At 29.3% G+C, this 14,017-nt stretch overlaps 1 protein-coding gene across 1 annotated transcript; it reads right to left on the bottom strand.

Moving 5' to 3' along the window:
* Nucleotides 1–511: 511 nt before the first annotated feature.
* LOC141692419 (PHD finger protein ALFIN-LIKE 1) lies at nt 512–5,972 on the bottom strand. The gene is made up of 6 exons (XM_074497247.1): nt 5,846–5,972; nt 5,604–5,705; nt 5,221–5,253; nt 4,885–5,107; nt 1,093–1,210; nt 512–994 (listed from the first exon to the last, which is right to left on the bottom strand). Exons 2-6 carry the CDS (start codon nt 5,692–5,694, stop codon nt 743–745), a joined length of 717 nt encoding a protein of 238 aa, XP_074353348.1. The 5' UTR covers nt 5,695–5,705; nt 5,846–5,972; the 3' UTR covers nt 512–742.
* Between the last annotated feature and the right edge of the window lie 8,045 nt (nt 5,973–14,017).

Genomic DNA, 14,017 nt, shown 5'->3' with positions numbered 1-14,017 from the left:
TTCATATAACACTTTGATTTTGCAACATCAATTTTTTTCATTGTTAGAATTAAAATACTGTACAACACAATAATATGTTTGTTTCGAAAAGCAAATTTTAGTTCGCAATTTATCTTTGGACTTCGTTATATGCTACTTGTATTTTAATAATTTTCAAAATTGTCAATTTTAAAAAGATTTTGTAATAATTTAAGTTAAAAAATAAATATACATAAATGGAGCGGATATCCGATCCGAAATCCGTGATCCGAACGGATCCGGATATGGATCGGACTATAAAAATCCAGAGCCGATCCGATCCGAATCCGAAAAAATAAATTGATATGGATATGGATTTGGATTTAGGCCGATCTAATCCAAACCCGATCTATCGACAGGCCTATATGCACTACATATCACTTAGACTAGTATGACGCGTTTATATGCACGAAATAGATGTAATGAAGAATACCCAATGTAAACAGCATAAACCGCTGTATTCCTACAGCCCAAATTAAAAAAAACACAAACCTGGAGTCGAAAACCAAGTAACACTTTTTTCCAGAAATTTAATTTAGGAAGAAACTATTTAGTTTAAAAACAGGAAAAGAGCAAAGCCTGGTGAGGTGACTAACCCAATAATCAGGCAAAAGTACAAACAAGAAACATAATCTACTAGCTACATAATTCTGTTGTGCAACACCTTCAGCTGCTGCAAATATGAGGTTAAGGCCTTCATTTTCAACAGGTTGCCATCTAGTCTTTACGGCCTTCCCTTCTTTGTGCTGCAAGCAGGACACTTGTATTGCCTGATGTTTTCTGCCTTTGCGGGCGTTATTTTCACACATTTCCCATGGTACCATCTTTCGCAGATGTCGCAGCCAATCCAAAACTCATCTGCACTGTAATTTCCGCCACAGCTGCCACAAAGTGTTTCTCCATGCTCATCATCATCCTCTGCATAACTCTCATCATTCAACCTTTGATTACTTTTTGCCTGTCCCTCACTTGATCTCTGCAATGCACAAAAGTAAACTAAGTTTGACGTTTGACTAGCAGGTAATGATGGACTCATTAAAGGAAAATTTAAATCCTATTACAATCAATAGTTACCTTTGTGCTGATCCTGGACTTGCTTCCAGTGTCAACGCTGGGCTTGTTAATTGGTTTTCTTTCTGTCACGACTTCAAAGACAGTGGGCAGATCATTTATGAGGCTAAATAGGCGTTTCCTGTCGAGTAATATACTTACTTTCAAAATATGTCTCGAGATTCATTATAAAACAGGAATGAAAACATCCACTACTGTAAATGGTGGTGTTGAGTAAAAATATATGTGAGATGGCATACAGAAAACTAAGGTGGATAATACTGTATGAAAAAAGCTTATGTCGAAAATACATATGTTTTTTCCAAAAAGCAAATCATGATCACAATTTACACCCGGGGACTAAAGAAAAAAATGTGATTTTCTGAAAGATGTGTACTAAAACAGTATGTATGCTTGGCTTGCATATAGACCATTTGCAAGTCAATACTCTGTACATACTTTATTGCAAAATACAGGTACTCATTTATGATTGTGAAACATCCAAGTACAAATAGTTTGGCCAACATTAAATTCTTGTGCATTTTCAGTTGCATTTGGGTTCTTAAGAAGTTAAACTTAAATATTGACCTTAAAAAGAAACAAACCCACAAAGGTTTTCTTCAGTGTCATGCCCTAGTTCTAGGTAAACAAACAAAAAAAATTAGAAACAAAATTTATTGCAGGGAACCAACATCTCATTCTAAATTTTGGGTATAAACCATGTCACCAGACTCGGCTAGAAGTGTCCAACATGGATACTTGTCAAACTATTAGTTTAGGTAAAATTATGAAATTTTTATATGTTTTTGGCAGACAAGAAAGTGTTAAATGTAACCTTTTTGGAAGGTACTCGAGGTTTAAGAAAGAGTCCAGACAACATAGCTAATAAACGTAAGCTTCAAGATAGTAGTACGCTGATGGTTATCAAAAGACTAAAAAATATTTTGTTTCAGTATAGAAAATTGGAGCAACATACAACTGTTAGAGAAGACAAAAAATGCTAAAAATACATGTGAAAGTTAAAAACCAACAGACAGCAGAAAATTAGCAGAAAAGTAAAATAAATTATAAAATTATACCAGGTAAATAAATTATGTACAAGGGAAGAACAAATGATGATGTTCACAAGTACAGTGTTGGTGAAAAGAGCTCAAAGTTGGACAATGGTACTTGTAAGTTGTTACGTGGTCACATTGGCAACAATAGCCAATGACATATATTAAAGTGATTGTAATTAAGAATAAGATAAGTAAATCTTTTAGCTATATTGTTTGAACAGGCAGTGTATTTCAGACTCAATCAAGATAAAAAGGTATGGACATTTGAGAGACTGAAACTATAAGTTGTTTGTGGGAGTCAAAAGTTTAGCACTGCATAAGAAGAACACACTAATAAAAAAAAGGAACACCAACAAGATACGGCAAAATTCATAAGCGCTCAAGTAAAGAAGATTTTGAAGCCGAAGATAAAAATTTGTACTGTGCCAAAACTTTGCATTAGGGAACCAAGGTAACAATTTTGAGAAACAGAAGTGAGATGCAGGAATCGCTAATTATGGCATATGAATACACAACTGTAGGAAAACCGAACACGAATCCATATGTAGATCATTATATAGATTCATCATGCGCTTCGAACAGATAGAAAATAAATGAAGGGGCATTAAATACGGAGCACTTAAATACACTAGCTTCTTTGTATAAATTTCCCAAGCACACAATGCCTCTGATGAAGGTCAATCCCCGTTAATAAACGAGCACCCGAGCTACCCGTTAAACTAAAAGCCGCATGTAATCCTAGGCTGTAGGGGTTAAAAGAAGCTTTTGCTTTTTTAAGGACAAAAGGACGCAATAATACAGCATGGAAGGGTTGTACAACACAACAGAGACCGGCCAAATATTCTCTCCAAAGAAAGTGAAAGATTCCAAAAATGATTTATTAAATCATGTTTTTGATCTAGTCAAGCATGTCTATACATTTAATTAACAAAATACAAATACATCATCTACAGCAGATTTTCCTTCTCATCCAAACAGCTTAATTGCCTCTATTCCCCATATACAGGTGTTTTGTTTAACGTGTACTGGGCATTTTGTCTATGCTTTTTATTGCATACATTAAATTATTCTAATCTGCAATAAACTATTTTTGGAATTTTCTATTAATTAGGAAAAAGTTTAAAATGCAAACAAACAATATGTTGGGGGCGTAGATGAATAAGAAGAGGCTGACTATAAATGTCAGATTTCTGCTTGTGATCTTATTATACATATAACCCCAAACACAGTTTGGCAAGCCAATTATGGGAAATAGTCAAAAGACAGAGCTATTTAATCCAATTAACAGTAAACTCCACATTCAAGGTATTGCAACCCCTATAAGCCTAAAAGTTCTACGTTTTCTAAAGAAAACAACATGAGAACATTAAAGAACAAGTTCACCGGAAGTTCATCCTTAGCACCAGAACAACACTGAATTAAATGTTTAACAGACACAAATTATATATATAATCATTCACATAGCTTATTCAATTCAAAGCATCATATGAAAATGGTAATACATGATCACATAACAAAGATTCGCAACTCGTTGTCTCGTACTCAATCCTAAATTAAAATTTCAATTATTACACATTCTAGGGTTTGCACACCTCTAAAATTCTATGGTTTCCCTTCGATGTTGTTAAAATCCAACTATAAAACCTATCCCCTCTACAACTCTACAAGAATATATCTCGCACTAGCTGTTTTCCGATAGTCCAAGTACTCTTTCTATACTCTTTAAGCTCGATATTAAAAAACTAATTTTGTGTTTGATTAGGTAGAATGGAAATGAACAAAGTGAGTTAACAATGGCTAATGGGATTACAAGGGGAAATTTGAAAAAACAAATGAGTGTAAATTTCCTATGAGGGGATTGGAGAAAAAACGTATACGATGGTGATTGGATCATTCCTTCTCAAATCAGGGTGTTTGAGCTCAAACTTAGGTTTTATGAATTGATGAGGGAAGGAATGAGAATTTTAAACATTTCTTCATAATATAATTCAAATTTCATTTCATTCCCACCAATTTCATTATCCCAACCAAGCACGATATAAGACGATGAACTAAAGCTTCCTACCTATAGCAGCATAGGAAAGGGACAAAAAGGGAACATGAAAGGGGTGAGGCGATGTATAAGCGATTAAGAGGATTGGGGTGCACAACTCCAAAAATGAACAGTTACAAAACTTTTCTAAATAACATTTTAGTCTGAAATAATTTTCTTAGAAAATGAAGCATACTAGCAAAAGGCAACGGAGTGATTTTAGAGGCAAAAATTTGTAGAAGAAAATGGATATAAGGTGAAAACAATTCTGTAAGTGTTAACATATAGTTGACAAACCAAAGTGACGCAAGAGAAAGGAAACATGATAGATGCACAACAGGCCCGCCGGGCCGGGCTTTGACCGGGCCTCGGAAAGTCCAGTCATTTTGGTCAAAGCCCGGGCCTCGGAAGTCTTTGGAAGCCGATTAATACGGATTTTATTGTTATCTATTAATTTAGAAAATAACAACTATTAATCTTTAGGTTTATTATAAATAGAAACTTCAAACTTGCATTTTGCTGATTTGTTTCTCTTGCCAGATAAATTCCCAAAAACCCACTTTCAACCCCCAATACCCATCTCCCATACTTATTCCTTCTCAAATATAATCTTAATTTTATATCTATTCTTAACGCGTAATATCAAAAACAGAAAATTTTCTATAATATAAATCATAATAGTTCATTAATTCATAAATATCATATCAAAAGAAAATTTAATAATACCTCTCATTCCGGTTAAGGCGAGCCCCAAAGTAGTAAGCAACCGAAAGCAGCCACGAATCAGTGTGCACAGCCACCAACGACAACCAGTCCCTACGATTCATCCCATCTCTAGCAAAATTGATCCCAAGAGCCGGTTCTGGAAGCTCCGGTGGCACCTCCTCAGCCGGCAAAGTCACTTCCCATGTCTCATTTGGATGCCCATACAAACACAAATTCTCTTTCTCTACAATAAACAATCAATCCACAACCGAACCAAAACTAACTTCACTTAGAACTACACAAAAAACTATTTCAAAAATTAGGGCAAAATCGAAAAAACAACACAAGAAAACAAACCTGGGTCACAGAGATTGTAAAATTCATCCACATCTGAGGCAAAACAAACATAAGAGATAACAACGTTATCAATAATACATACATATACATTATACATACACATCTATCAAATAAAATGGGGTGGTTGCTAAAATTCATGCACATCTAGTTCGAGAAAATGAAAAGATTACAACTTTTGAGAGAAAGAGGGAGGGGGGGGGAGAGAGAGAGAGAGAGAGATAGATAGAGAGAGAGAGGGAGGGAGGGGGAGAGAGAGGGGGGAGAGAGAGGGGGAGAGAGAGAGAGAGAGAGCGAGAGAGAGAGAGAGAGAGCGAGAGCAAGAGCGAGAGCGAGAGCGAGAGCGAGAGCGAGAGCGAGAGCGAGAGGGAGAGGGAGAGACTTGCCATAAGTGAGAGCACGAACAATAGCGTTACGGCGAGAATTATAATCCTTGAATATTTCCTCAACAGTGTGGGGATTCGAAGCTATATCCATGTTTCTCCGCTCTACAAAACACAGATCTGAGTGTAAAAATTCACTCTTTACAATGATAAGTAGTAAAGATCGAAACTTTACTGAAATTGAAGAGAATTTATTAAAAAAGCTGTGAAATTAAATTAGGGTTTGTGAAAAATATGATACTTACATGAAACTTTGGGCGGAGATTGTACGGAGTATTCGATGGTTCTCTCGTTTTCAGTTACAGCAGCAGTTGAGTAGTGAGGGTCAACGATGATATTTGTAGGTCTGATTAATTTATTCTAGGAAATAAAATTTTGAATAAAATATATAATGACTTTTCAAATTTTGACTTACAAGTATATTTGTAAATTCCTTGGTTTTGGGTATTTTTTTCAGTTTTAGAAATATTTTTTTGTGAATTTTTACTATGTTGTGTTTATTTAAAATCTAATTTGTTTTCATCTTCTATTATGAAAAAATAAAATTCATAAAAAAAATTGATAAGTGTTTTGAAGTATCATAAAAATGTCATGTGTGATTATTTTTCACATATTTTAACAAAATTGTGAAAATTAATTTTTCAAACTTTTGGGCAAGCACTAAAGCACGCGTAAACATATCTATCTATTTATTGTATTATATATATAATACAACAAGCGGTGGTTTGACGAGTAATTTAATTAATATGACGATTATACACCTACATTAATATCTATATAATAGTTATTTCATTCTCATCCATTTATTAAAAATGATTAATTATTGTCTAATTAATATGTACATACATTAATACATACACACATTTATATATATATATATACATGCATGCATGCATAAAATAAATATATACACAAGAGGCTACTCTAATAGAAACCAATTTTATAATATAAACTAGAAATCAAATTTAAATTATTTCGAAATATAACACATATGGTATGCAAATTGATCGTCGAGAGATGAAAAAAATACAGTGAAGTTGGATTTTTAAAAAAAAATTATCGTTTGACGGGAAAAATCAAATTAAAACGGAGGGGAAAACTGAGATTTTGTGTAAGAGGACGCAAATTAGTTGGTTGTTATGGTTTTAATTCTAACTAGCATAATAACTCGTGCGAGGCACGGGTCATTTTCTAGAGTTTTTTTTTATATATAATGCAATTATAATGTTCTTAATTATTTTCTTATTTGTAAATGTTGTGCAATTTCTAATGTATATCAAATACAAGTTGATTGTTTATCAATGTGTATTATTTTCATACTACACATTATCAAATTATACAATGTTTCCAATTATCTTATTTATGTTGTATAATTTGTATTTAATGAATGAATATAAACACGATAGTTAGTGTACGTATAAAACAAAGCGATTAAACTTAATATGTAGAATGTCGTTAGTATGTTTACAAACAGCTAAAATTTACATATATGTTCGAATATAGAGTTTACCAAAAATTTTGAAACTATATGTACTCATCTATATTATTACTGAGTCCACTACTAACTTACAATTAATTTACTCAATTTAAAAATATAAAAAATGCATAACTGAATTTAGAATGACTTGCAATCATAATATACAATAATGTAAAATTTACACTACAGTTAATATAAAAGTTGATTTTAATAAAAAACGTTAGTTTTTGAAATTCAACGTATGTATGTATAGGAAAATGTTAGTTTTTTATTTACACTATTGTTAACAAAGTAAGATTAAGTTATGTGTGTGTGAGCATGTAAATTATCGTATGTTATATTTCTTATTAAATTACGTTGGTTTCAATTATTTATATGTTAAATATCTGATTTATGTACATGTATAATTATTATTAATATCTAGTGAGGTAATTGATTACTTAAATAACATGCATATATAATTATTTAAAAATTTAAATTATGTAATAAATAAATTGCAATAATTTATATATGGCATTCACATTATCATTGACAAACAATCCATATCTGTTTTTTATACAACCGGGTATCAATCATTGTTGTAACATAAAAATAAATTATATATTGTAAATACTTATTATTGATATTCATAATTTTTTTTCAAGAATTCGAAGGAAAAATTGTAATTATATCGTTTGTTTTTAAGTTTCTTTTATTACGACTATGATATTTCTTCATATAATAATTTGATAATATTGTATACTATTCTTCAAATATTAAATAATTTTTAATTCGATAAAGTTTTATAAATATTAGTTGACCTGGTTAATTTCTTCAAATTATTGAATAATATATATATATATTTAAATAGTATAAAATGCATTGAATCAAATGTTACAATATAGTATAGATATAAATTTTATTTGAATAATTTAAAATATTAAAATAATTCAAAATATTTGTACAATATTATCTTGATCAATAAATATTGCTTATCTAACAGAATTCTTTTCAAAAATCTAGTTTTTTAAAATGAAAAATAAATCGATTTAATATATCATCGTAGTTTTAACAAATCTCGTGAGATCTCATATCGAATTTCGAATATTTTTAAAATCGGGACATGTCCCAAAAATAATAATGCACTACTAGTGAAATTAGTAATTTTAATACAAATAATCAGTTGACTTGATCCTACAAAAACCTCAAACATATTAATTTATATTAATATAAGATTGTAAAAAATTTCACAATACTGGTAAGATATTCTCGCTGAGCTTATAGTTTAAATTTACTAAACATAGGATGTGACAATGTTTTTCGGTTGGGTCATGTAGTCGAATTTCAAGTATTTTTTGAACAATGGGTCAAGTTCTGATTTCAAGTTCGAAATAAACTAAAATGTATTGACTCATTATAATTCGAACTTATCTAAATATGTAACACCAGTATAGATTATTTATATATAAACGATTATATTTTCAATATTTTCTTTAAAAATTATATATGTGCATTTTAATTACTTTTTATTAAAAAAAATATGTTAAAAATACATGAGATATATTTTCAAACTAAAAAATGATTAATAAATAAGATAATAATTCATTTATGTACTATGCCTAACTTTATATCTGGAATTCAATTCTTTAAAATTAACTGTACAAATATTCAAGTAAGTATCTTTTTTTTTGCGGAATTCAAGTAACTACCTTTATAGTTAAATAAAATATTCATTTAGTACACTTACATATTATGTGTATGATAAGAAGCACAGGTGACAATATGGTGTAGTGGTACGATTTAATATATCATCGTAGTTTTAACAAATCTCGTGAGATCTCATATCGAATTTCGAATATTTTTAAAATCGGGACATGTCCCAAAAATAATAATGCACTACTAGTGAAATTAGTAATTTTAATACAAATAATCAGTTGACTTGATCCTACAAAGACCTCAAACATATTAATTTATATTAATATAAGATTGTAAAAAATTTCACAATACTGGTAAGATATTCTCGCTGAGCTTATAGTTTAAATTTACTAAACATAGGATGTGACAATGTTTTTCGGTTGGGTCATGTAGTCGAATTTCAAGTATTTTTTGAACAATGGGTCAAGTTCTGATTTCAAGTTCGAAATAAACTAAAATGTATTGACTCATTATAATTCGAACTTATCTAAATATGTAACACCAGTATAGATTATTTATATATAAACGATTATATTTTCAATATTTTCTTTAAAAATTATATATGTGCATTTTAATTACTTTTTATTAAAAAAAATATGTTAAAAATACATGAGATATATTTTCAAACTAAAAAATGATTAATAAATAAGATAATAATTCATTTATGTACTATGCCTAACTTTATATCTGGAATTCAATTCTTTAAAATTAACTGTACAAATATTCAAGTAAGTATCTTTTTTTTTGCGGAATTCAAGTAACTACCTTTATAGTTAAATAAAATATTCATTTAGTACACTTACATATTATGTGTATGATAAGAAGCACAGGTGACAATATGGTGTAGTGGTACGAGGTTGTATATGTGAATGAATTATCATGAGTTCGATTCCCACAAACAACATTTTTTATATAAATATTAAAAACAAGGGTAGTTTAGTCTTTTCAATGAGACTTTTTAATCTCATGAATATTATCCCCATGTTCTTCTATTATATATAGAAGAAATGGTTTAGATTAATTTCTAATTTCTATTTTAAGTTTGATTTCTATTTGATTATTTGCACATATATATATAATACTTACATGCATGGATGTATACATACAAACATACATACACGCACATACACACATATATCACATATTCTTATTTGTCATCAATTTAACATCGTCATCTGACAAAATGAAATGGCCAAATATTATATTAAAGTATATGAAATAAAAAAATAAAGTATTTATACACATATGTACAATTTATACTTCATTATTAATAATTATGGGACATATATCATGTACTCCACACCATCATAGGTTGTTAACATCGTTAGGGGTTTGTTGAACAAATTAATTCATATGACAATAATACCCCTACATTAATATCTATATACTATTTAATTCACCTAGTCATTCATTTATTAAAATTTATCAATTGTTGTGTAATTAATATGTGCATACATATATACATACATAGAAATTATTACAGTACAGGGACATACACACACGTACATACCTGTATATTTTTTTTTGTCATCAATTTAACCTCGTCCTCAAATATAATAAAATAGCGAATTATTATATTAAATTCAACGAAATAAAAAATAAAATGAATTATTTATACAAATATGTATGATTTATACTTCACTATTAGTCATTTTATGAGATATATCATATATTCCCACCGTTTTATAGGTTATTAACATCGTTGTTAAACACATAAATCAAATAACTAAATTATGTTGAAGAAAAACTAAGAAAGCGGAGATAAATTTTGGAGCCATTATAAAGATAATATGCTATTTTAGGAAAACGTTAACAATCTGTTGGAACATCACAAAATCAAAAGTTATTGGGGCGGAGAGTATCATCATTCAATGAGTAAACTTACAGTACTAACGTCAACTGTGTATATAGTATGACTCATCAATCATATATCTAACACATAAACATCTATATCTATACTATACTATTATAAGCTGAACACCCTCTATTTGTTAGTCAGTTGTTAGGTATAGTTGTTTGGTACGACAAATAACAACCGTTAGATCTAAAGTCACAAAGATGAGAACCGTCTGATGCAATAATAAAATATTATTATATTAATATTTAAACTGCTCTCATGTATTCAGGGTTCGAACCCCGTCAACAACTTATTATATTTAAACTTTTATATTCTTTATTTTAACAATTTTTACAGGTTCAGGGCTCGGGTCCTGTGAACAACATATTATATTATATTATTTATTTTCAGTGAAGTCTCAGATTATTATAAAATATATATTGTTATAACGTATTCTATTCTTCAATTTATTTTTCAACTATTGAAAATTATATTATAAAATATATTATTAAAAACTATCGAATATTAAAAGCAATCCGTGCATCGCACGGGTTATAGGCTAGTATTAAATAATTAATAAACAAATTAATAATTATTTTATATTTAGAGTGATTGATATACATCGGGCACACATAATCGCTTTTATTTATTTAGAGTGATTGGCAAAAAATGTATGCTAACGTAATTTATTATTTCCTGTGAATGCACCATTGCAAACATACCTCAATCACTTGTCCTCATATGTATAAACAAATAAATCATCATACATTAGGTAACAACATAAATATAGCGTCAACAATTACAGCGAAAACAGTTTCAATTAGCACAATCTAGAATATGTTTGTGCATTGCATGAGATATAGAGCTATAATACTGCTGTTACAACACAAAAGACTGGAAAAAGGGAAATATAAAAACGCCAAATAATAACTTTCAAGACGGAAGTGTCTATGTAGCGATTGGACAGAAACGCTCAACTGAGGCAACATCTAATTGTCCGGCGTCACTCTATAAAATGAGCATCGGCAAAGAGTGGAAAATAACATAAGGGTTCAATAAAAAAATTTAATCATAAATACTCTAATTAATTTCCATAAAAATAGTCATTTCAACCATAAGTACACATTTATTATTACATATTTAATGTTTATATTTAATTTTACTCATTACTCTTCAACATATTTAATTATTTATACTTTTATTAATATTTAATAAATATTCTCCAAATATTAGTACTTGTAAAAAAATTATTTTACACTTATTTCCATAATTAACACATCATTAATATGCAAATTTATATTTAAGTCAATATTATATATTTGATAAAAAAATGCATATAATTAGTGCAAATCTTTAAAATTATATTAATATTTATTTCATCTCATCATTCACTTATTAAAATCTATTTTGTTTCATAATTAATATGAATATATATATAACTCATATTATATAGTGATAAAGATACACGCATGCATATATTTATTAGTACATACATACTAATACATACATATATATACATACCTGCATAAATACATGCATGCATACATACATACATGCATATATGCATACATGCATATATGCATACATGCATATATGCATACATGCATGTATGCATACATACATATATAATAATATTTTAGCTAATGATTTTTTATGGTATTAAATAAAATTGTATTTATTTTTAACCTTAGTTTAAATTCTAAACACGAGTTCATACATTATTAATTATCAAATTAATAATATAAATAAGTGAATTATAAACGAAAGTATAAATAAGTATTAATATCTATAATTTTAAATTTCACTTAGACATAAAATACATAATTTGAATTAGTTTTTTATTGGAATAATAGGTCTATATAATAATAATAATAATAATAATAATAATAATAATAATAATAATAATAATAATACACAATGATAATATGTGGGAAACTTGATTATAAATCATGATATTTTATGAGTGATTTCCCTATATAACTAAAATAATAATAACAAAAAGTTTGTCCAAATTGATGAATCAAGGGTGGAGGTGACCATAATATTAAGCAAACACAGTAAAATTAATCAAATGTCATATTAACTAAATACGTCACACCAAATAACATATTTTGTGTCACACAAATTCGGATATCGAAACAAATCTCATATGCAACATCAACAATACGCTAAACATAATCCTGTATAATTTCGAAACATTAGAGGTAACATAGTACACATGAAATGCAGGATGTCACTTTAGGATAGGGTACACATGTATGTAAGATATGACAATGAAGCTCATATTCATCCCAGTAAATTTGTGTAAATTTATCATTTGAGTACTTAAACCATCCAACAAAACTATGAGTACAGGAGAATGTTAAAAGGAATAACATCAACTGAACACAATAGAGAATTAATTGTACTAATTGAGATCTAAATTGACTTGGTTCATTGAATGACTCGTAAAAAATAGTTTATAAGTTTAAGCTTAAATATGGAAAAAAAAAGAAGATTGTTGTGCAAGACATGCATGTACTATAACAAGACTAAGTCAAATTGACAACCCTAAGAATTAGTTGTATGATAATCTAAATTTATATTTTGTATTGTATTACTTGAGTCTGTAAAAATGTCAAAGATTAGACTGGAGTATTTTTCTGTAAACAGTCTCAAGCCTAAGAATAAACTCTGGAAGAAGATCATGCCTCAGAAAAATTGTGAAGAAACCTGGAGTTGAATAAATCTGTTTGAGGGAAAATGTTCTAAGTCAAGATATCTACAAGTCACAGATCAAGTCATATAGAGAAGTCATTCGAGAACTCCAGAATGACTTATCGAGAAGTCCAAAACAACTTATAGAGAAGTCTCAGAGATATCGACAAGCCAAATGAAGACATGAAGATTGGAAATATCGACAAGTCAAATTATCATTAGAGATCTCAGAGATATCTACAAGTCAAAATGTATATAGAGATCTTTGAGATATCGATAAGTCATTTCTGCATTAGAGAACTCAGAGATATCGACAAGTCAAAATGAAGATATGAAGATTGGAGATATCGACAAGTAAATTTTCTCATTAGAGATCTCAGGGTATCGATAAGTCAATATGCTTATAGAGATCTCAGAGATATCGACAAGTCATTTCCACATGCAGAAATTTGGAGACCTCGACAAGCCAAGTTCACTTATAGAGAACTCAGAGACCTCGATAAGTCAAAGACAATTATAGAGAACTCAGAGATCTCGATAAGCCATTATACTTATTGAGATGTCAGTTCTCTATAGATCAAACCGGAGATCTCGATATGAAGCTCAAGTACATAATGCAAACAAGTTGAATATTCAAGATTATCAATCAACAAACGATATAATCACATAGATTGAAAATCCTACAAAAGCAGCTTGAAGAGTACAAGATCAAAGGCCAAGATTAACTGACAA

The sequence above is a fragment of the Apium graveolens genome, chromosome 10 (genome assembly GCF_009905375.1).
Source record: "Apium graveolens cultivar Ventura chromosome 10, ASM990537v1, whole genome shotgun sequence".
Taxonomy (NCBI): domain Eukaryota; kingdom Viridiplantae; phylum Streptophyta; class Magnoliopsida; order Apiales; family Apiaceae; genus Apium; species Apium graveolens.
Note: the sequence above shows the minus strand (reverse complement) of the source record. Positions and strands in the feature narration are given on the sequence as shown.